Source organism: Pseudophryne corroboree, chromosome 2 (genome assembly GCF_028390025.1).
Source record: "Pseudophryne corroboree isolate aPseCor3 chromosome 2, aPseCor3.hap2, whole genome shotgun sequence".
NCBI classification, from domain to species: domain Eukaryota; kingdom Metazoa; phylum Chordata; class Amphibia; order Anura; family Myobatrachidae; genus Pseudophryne; species Pseudophryne corroboree.
The window spans coordinates 834,453,622-834,472,535 of NC_086445.1; the positions used below are offsets into that span (position 1 = coordinate 834,453,622).

Below are 18,914 nucleotides of genomic sequence, written 5' to 3' on the forward strand. Positions count from 1 at the left end.
AAAATTCAGCTTTTTAGCAGAATTTGCAATCCTTTGAATCGCATGCTGGGGAACGCCCATCGCAGGGCAAGACCGTCCAGCATGTAGCCCACCGCCCACCCACTGCGATCACGCTGAAACTGAGATGAAATTGTGGATGCCTACTGCCGGCGCAGCCTAGCTGCAACGGCTGGAGACCCATTTTTTATTTCCGAGCGACTGTGCGTGACAACACGCAACCACCCCCAAAAATGCAGATGACATGCCCCGTTCGCACCGCCACGCCCCCGTTAGTTAAGCGCTGACCCCCAACACGTTGCCGCCCCATGAACACCTCTGTCTGTCAATCAGGCAGAGGTGTTCGCAATTACTGTGGGTCACCCACATTAAATGCGGGCGCATGTGCAGTATGGAACCTGCGCATGTGTGCGCGAGTCCCATCGCTGATTTTGAGGTCACATCTACCTTGGGTTACAGAGTGGGAAGATCCCTAACTTTCCCACCCTATGAATTTGTGCATAAAATTGACCCAGTCTCATTGGTATCAAGAAGATGTGGCTCACGGAAATTTGATATTCCTTACACCTATGAGCCAATAAATACTGTATCTAGCTATATTTGCAGTTGTATCACTGGCAGAGGGCCTTGTATTTTGCGCTTGGCGTGTGCACTCATAACCAGGAGAGTATATTTTCAACCTTCTGGTTAATTCTCTTGATAAACATCTGTGTGCACCACTACTTTACTATGTTTATTATTTCTATGCATTTCTCGGTGTGTAGTTTGTATTTGTCTGTGTTTTGTAGGTAAAAATAATACCCCCTTTCTTATTGACATTATTTATTAAAAGATAAGTTGTATACTTACAATAATAGTTGGTTTGTGCCCCAACAAGAGAGTACTTATCTTTCCTCTATTACTACCTATGTCTGCCGCTATCTATGAAAATGTTTGTGACAATGCTGAACAATTGGTTACTGGTACATCTAGGCCACCACTTGCTTCAAAATCTGCTGGATATCTTGTTATAAAAGTGCTAGATTGGACCTGGCGTCTTAATGAATCCTTATTACAGGACCAATATTGCAGGCCTTGACTGAATTTTTCTCCATAAATGATACCGACGATGTCTCTAAGATTATCCTATGGGAAGCGCACAAATGCACCATACGGGGTAAGCTTATACAGTTGGGTACATTTATGAAAAAACAGAGGTCAGCACTTATCACCAAACTACTGCAACGACTCCGCTTTCTAGAGTCCTCACATAAAACGTCTCTGTCGGAGACCGATTATTTAGAATTACTTGACACTCGGGTACAACTAAAGAAGACCCTCACTGATAGCATCCAGCTTTCAATCCGTAAATGCAACTCCAAGTACTACCAGTGGGGTAATAAACCTGGACGCCTCCTAGCCCAGGCACTTAAGGCCCAACGCTCTTCATTGTTTATTAATAGTGTGAAGCACCCCGGTGGTACTCTCCGTTTCAAAACCCCTGAAATAGCTGCCTGCTTCAAACAGTATTATTCTCTTTTATATAACCTAGAGAATCGACCCGATGGTGCCACCCCTCTATTTGATATTCTAAAGGCGAAGGCGTATTTAGAAAAGGTGTCTTATCCCGTTCTACCTTCTTCAGATAGGCAAGCTTTGGAATTACCTTTTACCCTGCAAGAGCTGGAAAGCGCTATGACCTCGACACCCTCTGGTAAGAGTCCAGGGCCGGATGGCTACACCCTTACGTATTATAAACAATTTAAAGGTTTCCTTTCCCCTTATCTCCTCCAGGCCTATAACTCCATTTCCACAGATACCCATTTTTCAGGCCAACCCTTAGAAGCCCACATTTCTGTTCTTCCTAAGCCCGGTAAAGACCCCTCGGTGTGCTCCAGTTATAGGCCCATATCTCTTCTCAATGCTGATGTCAAACTTTTCGCAAAACTGATGGCGAATAGACTGAATATATTCCTGCCTTCTCTAATTCACAACGACCAGGTGGGTTTTGTCCCAAACCGTGAGGCTAAGGATAATACCACCAAGGTTTTGAACCTAATTCACATAGCTTCTCGGGGTAGCTCCCCCACTGTGTTGCTATCCACTGATGCCGAAAATGCTTTTGATAGAGTCAGTTGGGGTTTTATGAGGTCTGTACTGGGGCACATCGGACTGGGCCCCCTAGCACTAGGTAGGATTATGGGACTTTATAGATCGCCTACAGCACGGGTTCGAGTTAATGGTTCCTTATCCGATCCCTTCCCCATAAGTAATGGGCCACGACAGGGCTGCCCACTGTCCCCCCTACTCTTTGTCCTCTGTATCGAAGCTCTTGCTAGGGCCATTAGGGCCAATGATTGTATTACTGGTCTGAGAGTTGGTGATACAGAGCACAAACTGGCCCTGTTTGCAGATGATTTATTGGCTACAATAACGCACCCGGTTTCCTCCCTCCCCCATCTTATGAAGGAGCTGTCCAATTTCGGTTCACTTTCCAATTTTAAGATCAACATGTCCAAATCATGCGCCTTAAACATTTCCACCCCTCCTGATATAGTGGCTAAACTCAAACAATCTTTCCCCTTTACTTGGAACACCTCCCATTTGTCTTACTTAGGAATACAACTACCGAGCGATCTTTCCCGTCTGGTTTCATTGAATTTTATGCCCCTTCTTCGAACTCTCAGGGCCGATTACAGTAGATGGTATCTTAAACCACTTTCCTGGCTCGGGAGGGTGAATGTTGTGAAGATGAATACTCTCCCTAAACTACTTTATAAACTTCAGACTCTTCCCATACAGATACCAGACTCCTGGTTCAAGTCCATTCAACTCTTGATACAACAATTTGTCTGGTCCCGGAAACGGCCTAGAATTAGCCGGTCCACCCGATGCGGTGGTTTCCAGCTACCTGATATTAGAGGCTATTATCGGGCAATTATGCTTAATAGGGTCCTGGATTGGACGAGGAGTCGGGACACTAAGCAATGGGTAGTCCTAGAGGGGCTTTATATGCAACAATACCCCGAGATCTTCCCTTGGCTCCCTTCCCTTCCCAAGCCTCCTTCCCCCCATCCAACTATCACCACGACCCTTTCCTTCTGGAAAAAAGCGCGCCACTGACCCTTCCTCTCTTCTGATTTCGGCCCGTTGACCTCTTTTCTAGCCAACCCTGACTTTCTACCCAGCTTAACACTTTCTCACTTTTCGTAATTGGGCTCTTGAAGGGCTCTTCAGGGTAGGCCAGCTGGCGATCTCCTCAGGAGTCAGACAGTTTTTGGAAGTACGATCTAAATGGGACATTCCACAACACGACTTTTGGAAATATTTACAGCTTAGACACTTTTTGCACTCCAAACACAGATACCTTCTAGCTTCTAGGGAACTAACACCATTTGAGAGATTGTGTGTCTCTACGTGTAACCCCCAGCATACAGTTGCCACACTTTATAAATTATTACAGAACACCAGTGCTCAGACACCTCCACCTTTCCAGTCAGCCTGGGAGAGAGACCTCGGGTTTCAATTATCAGACAAAGATTGGCAGATGATATTTCTCAAATCTCACAATAGTTCAGCATGTGTACAAGTGAGAGAAACCCAATATAAACTTTTAATGAGATGGTACAGACACCCCTCCCTTCTCCATTTCATGTACCCCGGAGTGACAGATAGGTGTCTTAATACCACTGGTTCCTTGCTGCACATCTGGTGGAATTGCTCCTTACTTCGGCCATACTGGGTTGATGTAATCTCTATTTCCCAAGATATACTTCACACCCCCATCCCTTCTGACCCGGCCTTCTGGCTGCTATCCCACTCATCTATGTCGCTGGCTCAATATAAAACATCACTACTCCGCCATCTGTCTAATGCAGGATGGGCAGTTATTCCCACACTATGGAGGTCATCATCCCCACCCACAAGGAAAACTTGGTTCACTAGAATCAATTATTATATGAATATGGAGAACATCCTCCTGGTCTCCAGAGATAAACTTTCAGAATTCCAGAATTCATGGCCACTTGGTTACCTTGGATAGAATATACATCCTCAAAAGAGTACAAAGACTACATTTGTGCTACTAAATGATCTGAGTTTAGCAGTTGATCGATTAAAGAGATTGCAATTTTCTCCCCCTCTGTCTGATGGTCCCCCGGGTTTGGTCACACTATATTCTTCTTCTACTCTTTCCTTCTTTTCATACCTTGCTCTTTCCTATAGTTCTTCTATTTTGTTACTTATGTTACTATGATTACATTCGCTGTTTTGACAAATAACGAGTAGGCATTGTGATGACTCCATTGAACACCCTATCAAGGTCTGCTTTTGCGCTAATACCAGTGTCCAGGGTGGCAAGTTACCCTGCTCCTTATGGCTAATATGCAATTGACGTTAATTATGTGTCTTGAAGCTCTTTTGTCTATTGGGATGTAATCTTTGTATTTTCCTAAATAAAAACAGATTATACAAAAAAAAAGTGCTAGATTCTCTAGGTCTCCGTGACACTTTCTTACCCTGGTTCTAACCATACTAACCAAAACTAGTCCTTGACTAATTTTTCTTTGGATCTATCTGCTCTCTATTAGTTGTAGTACCGCAGGACTAAGGGCCTAATTCAGCATGGAACGCATGCTGATGCCCTGTGAAGTGTGCGCATGCGCAGAAGCTGCACTGCACGTTGCCACACTGTGAGATGGAACGGTATCTCACATATGCGAACGCCTCTGCCTGACTGACAGGCAGAGGCGGTCACGGGGTGGGAGGGGGCGCAGCCCGGACAACGCAGGCATGTCCCGAACGTTTACGAGGCGGCCTGTGGTGGCTGCGTAACGTCAAACACAGCTGCTGCGACCCGAAACATGGCAGGTAGCTGTCTACTTTCGCAGCCAGGCTGCGTAGGCAGAGGGATTCCCTAAACATGTGAAAGCATTGCCATCGTACGTGTGCAGGAAGGGGGCTGTATCCGGCATGCGGGGCGAACTTGCCCTGTGCTGGGCGTCCCCACACATGCTAGTGTAATGAATCATAGATCGCACATCTAAGATCCGTGCTAAATTAGGCCCTAAATCCTAGGCAAACTGATTTAGCTATAGAACTTCTTTTGGAAAACTAATAATCTCCATTGGATTTCAGAATTATGTCTATAACCTATATTCAGATGACCACCCTAATGTGTCGTTCCTCTCCGAATCCCATAAGATTTGTGTTCGCCTACGTTACTGAATGTATTTCTGACATTTCACCTCTGAAGTAATCTCGCCACCTGAACTTCAGTCTTTCAAACAATGAACTTCTAATATTCCCACAACTCACAGAGGGATCAGTACTAAATGCCGCCGGCCGGAATCCTGGCGGTCGAAATACCGACGCCGGAAACCCGACCACACAATCCCGACAGGGGTGGCGAGCGGAACGCAGCCCCTTGCGGGCTCGCTTCGCTCGCCACGCTGCGGGCACGGTGCCTCGCTACGCTCGGCACGCTATTATATTCTCCCTCTATGGGTGTCGTGGATACCCACGGAGGGAGAATATGTCGGGATTCCGGCGTCTGTATTTCGACCGCCGGGATTCCGGCCGGCGGCATCTTGACCGCATCCCCTCACAGATGCTACCGATCTGACATCTCTGGTGATAAAACAATAAACCCTGTCCCTCCAGTTTGCGGCTTAGATGTAATTTGTCTACATCCGATCTACAGGGCTGTTAAAATTAAAATATTCCTATTTAGAGTACTCTTAAGTGAATTCTAAAACTTGTTATTAAGATAAATGTGGACAACAGATACTTCAGAGGATGCGCTAGTCATTTATTGGCAATACTCAAACAGCTACTGTATCTGACTCAGAAACCTACACTGCTGTGTAACTGGATCTTATAGCCCTGCTAAGTCCTGTGCATTACTAGTTTACTGGTAACTGTGCATGTTATGTGCTGCAGTTAATGTTTCTCCCCCATATACTATTTCAGGTTGTGTAGTCAATGACGGGGGCGTCACGTTATTATTGGCCCTCCTATGTGTCCCTGTCATTACTGGCACTCCTATCTGCAATAGAGTGTGCCGATGTGCCAGCCAGTGGCATTGACAGTTCCGACAACTGCAAACTGGGTATTAATACATTGTGCCGCTGCAGGGACCTGCTTCAACATGCAAAATGGCCGAAGGGGTTCAGTATGATTTCCCGATGGACAGGATGCTGGCGGTCAGAATCCCGACAGCGGTATCCCATCCATCAGAACCCCGACAGCAACTTCTAAAGTACCCTAACCCTCCTCTGCCCCCTACCCGAACCCTAACCCTCCCTTGTGGGTGCCTAACCCTAACCCTCCCAGGTGGTGCCTAATGCTAACCCTCCCTTGTGGGTGCCTAAACCTAACCCTGCTGGGTGGTGCCTAACCCTAACACTTCCTTCCCCGCTGCCTAAACCTAAACCTCCCCGCTTGATGCCTAACCCTAACCGCTTGATGCCTAACCCTAACCTCCCCTTCTATGTGCCTAAACCGAACCCTCCCTCCCTGGTCCCTAACCCTAACCTTCCCGACCCTGCTTCTCCTGCCTAAACCTAACCCCCCCCCTACGTGGCAGGATACCAGCGCATCCCGCTGTGAGGACAATCGGGATGTCGGCTGTCGGTAATGTGACGCCAGTATCCCGTGCAGCGTCGATATCTAGACGCGGGTTACCAGCGTCGAGATACCAACCTCCGGGTTCCCGTTCGTTGGGAAGCTAACTGCTTCCTAGCCAGAGCAGGTCCTACCAAATAATGGCTGATACAAGACTAACAATACATACTCCCCTAAGTCAATATGGCTAAACTTACTGTATGCAATCTGTGGCACTAAACCCCCGAGATTGTGGGCAGGATGCTCTTACTTATCTTTTAATGCCTTTTTTTTGTTTTTTTTTGTTTTGGTGTTTTGCGTTTTTATTTCACTATACTTGTTTCCAGTTGTAGTCTCCAATTGTAAAATATGCAGGAAATAGGATGGAACTACAGTATATAAATACATGTTAGTAAATAACAAAAATAGTAAATTTTCTATCATTGCATATGTAATATACTATTATGTAGTAACATATACTAATATAACATACTGATAATTTACTTGGCTTCTGACAACATAAGTCCTGATTCATAGTAGTACATTAAAGCTGCCGCAGATGCATTTTTTGACTCAGAGGATATGCGAACATACGCTACTAATGCAACATCCTCCAGAATTTGCATCGAGGCACCAACTGGAGCCTTCCCAGCTGCAGCATTGACGCAGATCCTGGAAACAGCGACTCCCTCAGTGGGTGGTCACTGAGAATGGCCACCACAACTGAAACGGCGGAGATGTGTTTCCTGTCTACAGGGTCACAGTAAGTGGCTGATACACAACCGTGTTTTTTCTGCCACTCCCCGTTACCACACACAAAACTGCAGTTCCTTGACAATCACACAAAACGGTCGCTCCTTGTCAATCACATAAAACGGCCACTCCCTGTCAATCACTTGCAAATTAATTCTCACTGTAAGCGTAAACACAATTAAATTGCCACACATGCACAATGCGGCACTGACGCATGGCTGACCAGTGATAATCACTTAACTAAGAAAATATCAGCTTAGAATACAACTGTGAATCAGGCCCATAGATCGGAGTGTGTGCTGAAATGGAAGAGAATTCAGACTGTAAGCTTTAGTGAGGCAGTAAATTATATGATTGATTCATTATTTGTTGGAAAATGCAGCTTGATATGAATTCTTGCCTACCTTAAAATGCTCCCGTCCGAGAGATTCTGGAGGGGATGTGGAATTAATAGGCATGACTTGAAAGAGGTAAGTGAAAACTTGGAATAGCAACATGTGCCACAAGGCCCCTCCCCCGCATGCTGGATAATGCTGTGTGTTGCGACATTTCCTATTGGAGAAATTATGACACCATTCATTGTGAATCAGGTCATCATTTGGGTAATTCAGACCTGATCGATAGGCTGCGTTTTCTCACAGCCTGCGATCAGGTACGAACTGCGCATGCGTATGCATCGCAATGCACAGGTTCGTTGCCCGGGTACAAAGCGGATCGCCGCTTAGTGATGGGTTTGTGCGACGGATCCGTTTGCACAGGCGTTCGCAAGGAGATTGACAGGAAGAAGGCGTTTCTGGGTGGCGACTGACCGTTTTCAGGGAGGGATTGGAAAAACGCAGGCGTGTCCATGCGTTTGCAGGGAGAGTTCCTTACGTCAATTCCGGTCCCGGACAGGCTGAAGTTCTCTCAGCGGATGAGTAAGTCCTGGGCTGCGTAGAGCCTGCACAAAATCTGTTTGTACAGCTCTGCTTCACATGTGTTCGCACACTTGCACAGCTAAAATACACTCCCCCTGTAGGCAGCGACTATCTGATCGCAGGAGTGCAAAAATCGCTTGCTAGTGGTCAGGTCTGAATTAGGCCCCAAGTCCACTGACTGACCACTGCACTGGGAAAGGATCTGGCAGGCTGGTCTATTCACCAAAATTTGAGTAAAGGGGGGTACACACATAGTGATTTTTACTTAATTTCTAAGCAATCTGACTAGATTGCTTAGAAATTAAGCACACATCGCTCCGTGTGTAGGGTGCCGGCAACAGCGATGCGCAGTTCCGCGCGTCGCTATCGCCGGCTCTAGATTTGGCATACATGCATGCCAAGTCTAGTTATATCGCTCATTTCACCCCTGGGTGAAGTGAGAGCCCCCCCTCGCTCAGCACACATTGCGCAGTGTTCTGAGCGGGAGGAGAGATGTGTGCTGAGCGGTCTGTGATAGATCACTCAGCACACATCTCCCCGTGTGTACCCCCCTTTAGTATGTATGGTAACCTGGTGGCTGTATAAAAATGAAATGATGATTATAAATATCACACTATTGCGAAGCAAGGCATGCTTGGACCTGTAGTTTCAAAAAAGCTGTAGATAGTCTATCACTGCACGTATTGTATAATAAACTTGAAAATATCACACATTATTAACAGACAAAACCAGCTGGGACTTGTAGTTCCACACCAGCTACAGAGACACATGTTTACATTGTTGCTCAAGTTTCAGCAAACTCAAACTGTTAGTGCGCCAGATCCCGGGCAACTCGGCCGGGACCAGTGTCTTTTTCGGGCTTGATGTGCATATTATTACATATATAAAACAACTGGCAGTGACAGAACTACTTTGCTTGATTACAGTGATCAACTGAATGTGCAACATTTGTACATCTGTGTGAATGAGTCTGAATCTGTATATGAAGTGCGCCAATGCTGGTGTCTGCGGCTTTTTCTCATGTCAACTTAAGCTTAATCTATAACTTTGTACATGTTTAAAACTAATTACTACACATTGGGCGATATGAGTGAAAGATATGAACGATCTCGTTCATTAATGAACGAGATACCGTTCATATCTGTCATTATGGAGGCAGCAACGATGAACGATGCGCGGCCTTGCGCTCGTTCATTGCTGGTGCCCCGTCGCTTGTGCATGCAGGCCAATATGGACGATCTCGTCCATATTTGCCTGCACTTGTATGGAGCCGGGTGATGGGGGGAGTGAAGAAACTTCACTCCCCCCGTCACAGCCCCCCACCCCCCGCCGCCGGGTCGCCCGTCATCTGTATAAGCTGTCGGGCAGCTCGGCGGCGGATCCCACAGTGTGTAGGGCCCATAATTCCTGTGTGACTGAATCTGCAGCCCAATGTCTGTAGTACACTGTGAGTGGTATTTTGCCGTGTCTGCAAATAAAACACAATTTTTAAAGGAAAACCGCTATGCTTCACCTCTTGGAGAGTTGCATGAAGCCTCTTGCGATGTGTGGTGATAGATGCTAGATGTATGAGGACGGGTGGTCTTCAGTTTTCCGACTGTCGGGATCCCGGCGCACAGTATATCAGCGTCGGAATCCCGACAGCCGGCATACCGACACTTTTTCTCCCTCTTGGGGGTCCACGACCCCCCTGGAGGGAGAATAGATAGCATGGCGAGCGCAGCGAGCCCGCAAGGGGCTCATTTGCGCTCGCCCAGCTGTCGGTATGCCGGCGGTCGGGATTCCTGCGCCGGTATGCTGGCCGCCGGGAGCACGGCCGCCGGCATACACTACTACACCCTATGAGGACACATCTGTATAAAAGTCATTTCATAAATAAAAGCCTGAAATGATCACACATGCATTAAGATATGTCCATTAAAGAAAAGATTCCAAATATTACACAGGAAAATCCTGCACTCTATCCAAAAGAGGTTCACAAACTTTTTTATTTTTTAAATAAACTAAACTATTTGAGAGGTGACAGATTTCCCAAAAATAAAACTTGTGCCTGTTTAACATTAAAGAACTTGTCACCAATTATATTTCTTCTAGAAAATAGTATTTTCTTGGCATATTAGTACATAACTCAATTACGAAAGCTTAAGAAGTCTGAACATGCACACAGTGTGATTATAGCACAGAAACAGCACATCTTCCTTCTTCCTTGCAGGAGCATCTCACGGAAAAATAAATGAGGATAAGATGGAAAAACATCTGGAAATGCAATGCCTAAAGATTTTTTTTTTTTTTTTAAACTGCCACATATTCCAAAACGGCATAAGGCTTTACAGAAGAGTGTCTAATAGAGCAATGATGGTTTTCTAATGGAACATCTCTGTCCTGCTCCAGAAAGAAGAAAGTTCCGTGCATCTTACCAATAACTCACAGAACTGAATGAAGTTCCTGTTTCCTTTTTCTGTTCCCTGCATAAACTATTTCTGCCACATCATACATTGTACATATTTCAATAAATACAAAAAAAAAGTAATAATGAAATACCTCATCTCCCATTGTGAAGTGTCGCCTGTGTGAAATGCACAAGAAGTCAGCACCCAAATCCTCCCACTTCCTTAAAGAAGCTAAATACACACAAAGCCCAACAGACACAGCCTAATACTGAGTCACACTAAGGGCCAAATGAGCTTGCAGGAAAACAAAGCTGACATTTGTTTATTACACAGGAAACTTGGAGCTGTACAGCAGTTGGGAGACTTTATGCTGGAGCTTTCAACTTCTTTTTTGCTCCCTCTCCCAAAAACAGCGGTTGTAACACTGACTACTTGAAGTCCTGATGTAGCAGGAATGCTTTAACACATTCACTGTGGGACCGGAATATAATTTCTCCAAACGTGTCACAGAAGGGAAGGGCAGTGTACTGATAATATACTGCATTTAGGGACAGAAGCTGCACTTAACCATGGCACCAAATGATACTGTGTTTTCTGTTTTGTTTTAGAGCTTTAACAAAATTAATGATTGTGAGATGAACCACTGAGCCCGGAAAATATAGCTGTATGGAACTGCCCCTGGGGTCTGGGGAAAGGGAGGAGCTGGATAAAAGGGTATTAAAGGGTAGGTGATAATGGGGGTCATTCAGAGTTGTTCGCTCGCAAGCTGCTTTTAGCAGATTTACTCACGCTAAGCCGCCGCCTACTGGGAGTGAATCTTAGCACCTTAAAATTGCGAACGGCGTATTCGCAATATTGCGATTACATCTCTCTTAGCAGTTTCTGAGTAGCTCCAGACTTACTCGGCATCTGCAATCAGTTCAGTGCTTGTCGTTCCTGGTTTGACGTCATAAACACACCCAGCGTTCGCCCAGACACTCCTCCGTTTCTCCAGCCACTCCAGCGTTTTTCCCAGAAACGGTAGCGTTTTTTCACACACACCCATAAAACGGCCTGTTTCCGCCCAGAAACACCCACTTCCTGTCAATCACATTACGATCGCATGAACGATGAAAAAGCCGTGAGTAAAATTCCTAACTTCATAGCAAATTTACTTGGCGCAGTCGCAGTGCGAACATTGCGCATGCGCACTAAGCAGAAAATCGCTGCGATGCGAAGAAATTTACCGAGCGAACAACTCGGAATGACCACCCATATTATTTTTGTTTTATTAAAATGTACTGATATAACTCCTGCATATTCCATTGCATTATAATACAGCCTTAATATGTCACATGATTATGTGTCTGTGTTAAAACAAAACAAAACCCTTCACATAATTATTTGAATAACTTTTTCTGTCTTCTCACCAGAGAAACATGGATGGAGTGATTATAGGTAGTGGGCCAGAGTGTTGAATGTTCCATTTCATCATTCTGCTGACAAAGGAGAAACACAGAAGTGACTATGGATCATTGATCCCTATAAAAATAAATTCACCAATGCACACTGTGTTTTCACAGATTTCCTCTCCATACAACATACACAATTATTCCGTGTGTTCTCTCAAGCAGGCAGGGCAGTCGAGAGCCGGGCTGGGCCAAGGTACTTTTCAATGGGCGTGGCCTAATCACAGGAGGTGTGGTCATGTACCCTTAGAAAAAAATACTGGGGGAAAAAAAAGTATTTTAAGCGCCTCCATGGCCACACTGCAGCCCAGTACACAGCAGCGTGTGCTGAGCTGAGAAGAGCTGCTGCGGCCAGGTAAGGGGGAGGGGCCCCTCCATTAGACCTGGGCCCGGGTAATTTGTACCCTCCCCCCCCCCCCCCCCCCCACACACCTTCCTCTCGGCACCACTGCAAGCAGGCCTGGCACTACTATTACCCAGCTTAAGGCATAGAGCGCTGTGATCTTGGGGCACCCCTGAGGCTCTCCCGTCCCCAAACATCAGATTGCACCTCCTCTAGCCTGAAAGATGAATGCACCTCCTGAACAGGAGCAAAATGATTTACAGTTTGTGTAATCATTAACTCTATAATGTCTACTATGCAGCCATACGTTATAACATACATCATTGTAGTTACACGTGATCATAGAGAAGCAATGACATTGCGTATTAGCATGTGGTGTACTTTTATTAGAAGTCACTGTGACTATAAAAGCATGAGGGATCAGACTGATTATTATTATTATAAAGGGCATGGATGGCTGAGGTGATTTCTAATTATCTATTTTTATTACACCTTTACTGGCAACGAAGCATTTCTTCACATAACGCTTTCAATATGAGTCATGAATATGACCTAAATGAAATCAGTTTCCAAATATGAGGGTGTGCGTGTATTTCTGTACTGAGAAGAGGGCTTGTGGCAGGCTACTGGCACAGTGCTGAGACCCGCAGTCTCTACTTCTTGTTCCACAGTCACATAGGGGAAGATGTACTAAGCAGTGATAAAAGTGGAGAAGTTGCCCATGGTAACCAATCAGCATTGTTGTAACAATTTATAAGTTGCATACTACAAAAGTATACAGAGTAGCTGATTGGTTGCCATGGGCAGCTTCTCCCTGCTCTACTTTTATCACTGCTTAGTACCCCCCTATAGTCTCTATGTAAACCCTATTAATAATCTGATAGTGGTAGCATGCATACATCCAGAAAAGAAGCTACAAAGTAAATGAAAACATAGATGATGTGTCCTGTAATAAATGAACACACTCTATTTGAAAGAGAGAATCACAAATATTATAGGAAGTAATCTCGCACAGCACACTTCCTGGTCCCTCCCATGGAGACAAGTCTATGACATAATGGTTGCCAGTATGACAATAGATGGCTCATTTCCTATTGATGCAGCCACTGTTTTCCATAGGAAACTAAATAGAGTCAAGTTAAAATAGGACTAAGTAGCATTTCATAGCAATTAACAGTTCTTTTAGATGCAGATGGAGAAGGCTTTAGTTCTGTAGTGCTACTCAGCGTTGAAGGAATAAACGGTCACAGGTACAACTCATACACCTGTGATAACCCTCTCTCTAAGTGCTGATGACTGATGGTAAATACTTTAATAAAAACAGTTCTTAAGTATCATACTAAACCACTTATACGCCTTTCACATCTCCAATGCCGGATCCCACCCGGGAATTGGAAACGGGTCCTTCCCGGGTAGGATCCAGCATTGGAGGCTCTGCACTGCCGGGTCGGTTGCCATAGCGGCAGGGGGCAGAGCCGGCAGCGGGGGTGGAGGCGACGCTGGGAGATGAGCTCATCTCCGTGCCACCTCCCCCTATGTTGTGAATGGGTACCGGGTCACATCGACCCGGCAACCCATTCACATTGCGCCTGACCCGGTATTCAACCCGGGAATAACCCTTCTTATTACCCAGAAAAAAATATGTACAGATGGCGCTTCAGTTCAAAGGTGCTGCAATCCCCCAGCCGGGAAGGTCATCAATTTCCCAAAAAGTTCAGTCCTAGTTCTATAGTTTTGCTGAGGTGCGCTCCCTGGGTCACTACGGGTAGTGTCTCTTTGTTCAGAAAGGGGAAATTCTCATCTACAGATGGCTTATCAGCAGTACTTCCTTGTTCCAATATTACACGATGTCCAGACTTAGTGGGGTGTCAGTAGCGCCCACCCAATCACGCTTGTAATATCCCTTCCTTTGTTCCTGCAGACTCCGATATCAGTTCTTTTCTAACACTCCTTCACCTCTCCGTCCAGATATAATATGTCCGTAAATAGGAGGAAATAGCAATATATACTGAAGTACTGCTTGTTGTAAGGTGCAAAATAAGATGTAATATAAAGCAGAAAAACTTCAATCCACCTTAATGTGGCGGACCTACGTACCAGACTTAGTGGGGTGTCAGTAGTGCCCACCCAATCACGCTTGTACTATCCCTTCCTTTGTTCCTGCAGACTCCGATATCAGTTCTTTTCTAACACTCTGTATGTGCCTGTCCCTTATTGTAGTACATAAACAGCCCTCATTCAAGGTATTGAGGGAAGAGTTACACTCTTAAGCAGCTGCAGAACCAGCAGCCAGAATGCGAGCAGGACAGTATGCAGTATGCAATAAGGGGTGGTTACCCAATAGTTGTGCCTCCACTCAAGCTATGTGTAGTGTTCAACTACGAATAAGGCTTGCTTGAGATCTACAGATCAACTTCCAGATGGACCAGGCACATACGGAGTGTTAGAAAAGAACTGATATCGGAGTCTGCAGGAACAAAGGAAGGGATAGTACAAGCGTGATTGGGTGGGCACTACTGACACCCCACTAAGTCTGGTACGTAGGTCTGCCACATTAAGGTGGATTGAAGTTTTTCTGCTTTATATTACATCTTATTTTGCACCTTACAACAAGCAGTACTTCACTATATATTGCTATTTCCTCCTATTTACGGACATATTATATCTGGACGGAGAGGTGAAGGAGTGTTAGAAAAGAACTGATATCGGTGTCTGCAGGAACAAAGGAAGGGATATTACAAGCGTGATTGGGTGGGCGCTACTGACACCCCACTAAGTCTGGACATCGTGTAATATTGGAACAAGGAAGTACTGCTGATAAGCCATCTGTAGATGAGAATTTCCCCTTCTTATTACTCAGATTGAATTACCGGTTCAGGCGAGCCGGGAATTCTCCAAGGCCCCTTTCTCATCGCACACTGACCCGTGTCGACCTGGCAATATGCCGGGTCGATACTGGGTTATTTTTGCGATGTGAAAGGGGTATAACTGTGTCAAATAATAGGAATACAGTAGTAGGGAAGAGATAGCATGAAGGCAGAGGTGCAAAGGTAATTATAATTAAACTATGGAGTATTTCCCTACAAAATTTAATTATCCTTATTATTGTATTATAAACACTTGAAGGTATGTTATATGGTGTATAATATAAAGTTTGCTAATTGTAATTCTGACGACATACTGCAAAACATTCATCATTTAGACAGCGATGAAGTGTTAAAAGGTTAGATTGTGAACATATCATCCCTGGTGACCCACTGATGACTTACCTTCACCAGGCAGCACCAGTGGGTCATCTTCCGGGTCCCGGTGCTCATGTGACCATAACTTCTGGGTGAGAAATCTGATTCTCCGGTGTTCCGGTAAGTATTTCTCCCCCATCTCTAGCCCTAATCCCCCCCCCCCCCTCACAGCCTAACTCTAACTTTTCACCACAACCTACCTCTAGCTTCCTCCAGCAGCCTTACTCTAACCTCCCACCATAGCCTATCTCTAACCCTATCATGGTGCCCCCCATCAACCTGTCATTTTCTATTGGATCCACCTCTGAATTCATACAAAGGGAAAGGGGCATATAAAACATAACTGGAACACCATACTTTATCGGTTGAGTTGATAGTCCTACATAGAATTATTATTGTTATTGATTTGTAAGGTGCCATTGTGATCTGCAACAGTATACAGTTGAGAAAACAAGGTATATACTGTAGAAAAAAAAAAAAGTAGACATGAAAACAAAGGGTGTGGTAGCCGCTTATGGGTGTGGCAGTTGACAGGTTCATTGAGTTGCATAATCTGCCAGATTGCAGATGGGCAGCAGTCCGACTTGGAAATATAAACAAGGTGACAGGTGCCTCTAAAAAATGTGTAGGGCGCTACAAAATCTTGGTATGTAATACACAAGTTTCTAGGTTACGCCCCTATCTCCACTCCTATAGCATATTTCCTAATTTATAAAGTGGACCTGTTGTATACATAGGCCTGACATGCAGGTGTGTCCCAAATCACAGGCGGATATAGGGGGTCATTCCGAGTTGTTAGCTCGTTGCCGATTTTCGCTATGCTGCGATTTGTTGCTAAATGCGCATGGTACGCAGAGTGCATGCGCTAAGTTATTTAACACAAAACTTAGTAGATTTGCTGGTGTTCGTGCGGCGATTTTCAGTCGCACTGCTGATCGGTGAATGATTGACAGGAAAGGGGCGTTTCTGGGTGGTAACTGAGTGTTTTCCGGGAGTGTGCTAAAAAACGCAGGCGTGTCAGGGAAAAACGCGGGAGTGTCTGGAGAAACGGGGGAGTGGCTGGCCGAACGCAGGGCGTGTTTGTGACGTCAAATCAGGAACTAAACGGACTGAGCTGATCGCAATCTGTGAGTTGGTCTGGAGCTACTCAGAAACTGCAAGAAAACATTTAGTAGCAATTCTGCTAATCTTTCGTTCGCTATTCTGCTATGCTAAGATACACTCCCAAAGGGCGGCGGCCTAGCGTGTGCAATGCTGCTAAAAGCAGCTAGCGAGCGAACAACTTGGAATGACCACCATAGGGTTAACAGAAAAAAGCAGCACTTGTGAGTGTATCAGTAGTGAATTTCCCATTACACTCCTGAGGCACATGCAGTGAAGTGGGCGGGATTTAGGAGGCTGTTCTACTCTCTAGGAACTTCTCAAGAACTCTTCAAAATTCAGGAGTCTCCTGGACATTCTGATTGAGTAGGTCAGTACAGTATGAGCATTTTATTATATTTGATATTTTTATTCCAGGAAAAAGGATTACACTACACTTTAAGAACGTTTCCTTCAATGGACACATTTACTCCAAGAATCAGCATATTGTTGATCACTGAGGCCCATAGTATTAGGCAGACCTGGCCAAAATGTTGACCATGATCTACCAGTTGACCGCAGAGACTCGACCGGTAGATCAGGGTGGTGACCAGCAGCAGCAGCAAGCAGAAGCCAATAAGATTCATTGTGTAGTGCCATGACTTGTGACATTTAATTTCAAGGGTCTGGGCCAAATGATGCAAAACCGGAGGTGCTGTGTGGAGGTAGGACATTTGTGTCAAGGGCAGAGACGGTGGTTTTGCAGTTCAGCACAAAAATTAAATTTCAATTTAAGTTACAAGTTCACTGAAATTAGATAAAGTGGTGGAGAGGGTGCATCATTAGTGACACAGGTATATGTCTCTAGGTCAGAGACAGAAAGGGAATAGAGTGTGGGGAAGCTATTAACTTTTCATTCATAACTATTAGGCTGAATTCTAGGGTCCATGGATATTTGGGAGCACTCCTGGCTCCTACCCTATGCCCCTTCCTTGGCTTTGGCATATGTACTGTAAATCTGTTACATGTCATGGTGATATTGCACTCTTCAGTGCCAATGCCGCCCCAGCAGCCACGGACATCAGAGAGTGCGGAACACGTCCTGTTTGTGCATGTGTTGTGAGCCATAGGTACTGATGGCCTAGAGGAGCCTGCAAACTCAGAAAGCAATCATGAGCTAGAAGATATAGTAAGAGGGAGAGAGGGAAGTGGAGGAGGAAATATCACAAGAAGAAAAGTTATGGCCATGTCAGTGATAAAGACACTAAGGATCTACTAAAGTGCGGGATTTCAGAATTGGAGGTGTTGCCCAGTGCAACCAATCAGATTCTAGTTTTTATCTTCTAGAAGGTGCTGCATAAATAATAAGTAGAATTTGATTGGTTGCTATAGGTAACATTTCCACTTCTGAGAACCCACACTTTAGTATATATACCCCTACAGAGACAATTATTAAAATCTGGACCAGCATGTAATAAAATATTTTAACTGCAGATGAGATAGTCAAACAAATCTATAAAATAATGCTCTACATATGTAAGGAAGTCATGCAGAAATTTACAAATATTTCATGCTCCTGATTAGCTTGTGTTTTTCCTATGGTGATACTGTTACCTGTCATTTTACTACAGTTATCCAGTGCTAAGTATTACCTAATCCCGCAGTGTTCCACATCCCTCCAGCGACCCTGTATCTCAGTGTTCCACATCCCTGCAGTGTCCATGTATCTCAGTGTACCCCATCCCTGCAGTGTCCATGTATCTCAGTGTACCACATCCTTCCAGCGACCCTGTATCTCAGTGTACCCCATCCCTGCAGTGTCCATGTATCTCAGTGTACCACATCCTTCCAGCGACCCTGTATCTCAGTGTTCCACATCCCTGCAGTGTCCATGTATCTCAGTGTTCCACATCACTGCAGTGTCCATGTATCTCAGTGTTCCACATCCCTGCAGTGTCCCTGTATCTCAGTGTACCTCATCTCTGCAGTGTTCCTGTATCTCAGTGTACCCCATCCCTGCAGTGTTCCTGTATCTCAGTGTACCCCATCCCTGCAGTGTCCCTGTATCTCAGTGTACCTCATCTCTGCAGTGTTCCTGTATCTCAGTGTTCCACATCCCTCCAGCGACCCTGTATGTCAGTGTTCCACATCCCTGCAGTGTC

General features: G+C 45.2%; 1 protein-coding gene across 3 annotated transcripts in view; it reads right to left on the bottom strand.

Annotated features, from left to right (window-relative positions):
- SH3KBP1 (SH3 domain containing kinase binding protein 1) overlaps positions 1-18,914 on the bottom strand; it is a 677,269-nt gene that overhangs the window by 157,319 nt on the left and 501,036 nt on the right. The window contains exon 1 of one of the 3 annotated variants that reach the window (XM_063955736.1): positions 10,791-10,817. The exons of the other annotated variants lie outside the window; for them this stretch is intronic. Coding sequence (XP_063811806.1) covers positions 10,791-10,802 — 12 coding nt within the window. The 5' untranslated portion in view covers positions 10,803-10,817. Of the gene's footprint in view, positions 1-10,790; positions 10,818-18,914 lie in introns of those variants that run through there. 3 annotated transcript variants of the gene reach the window in all.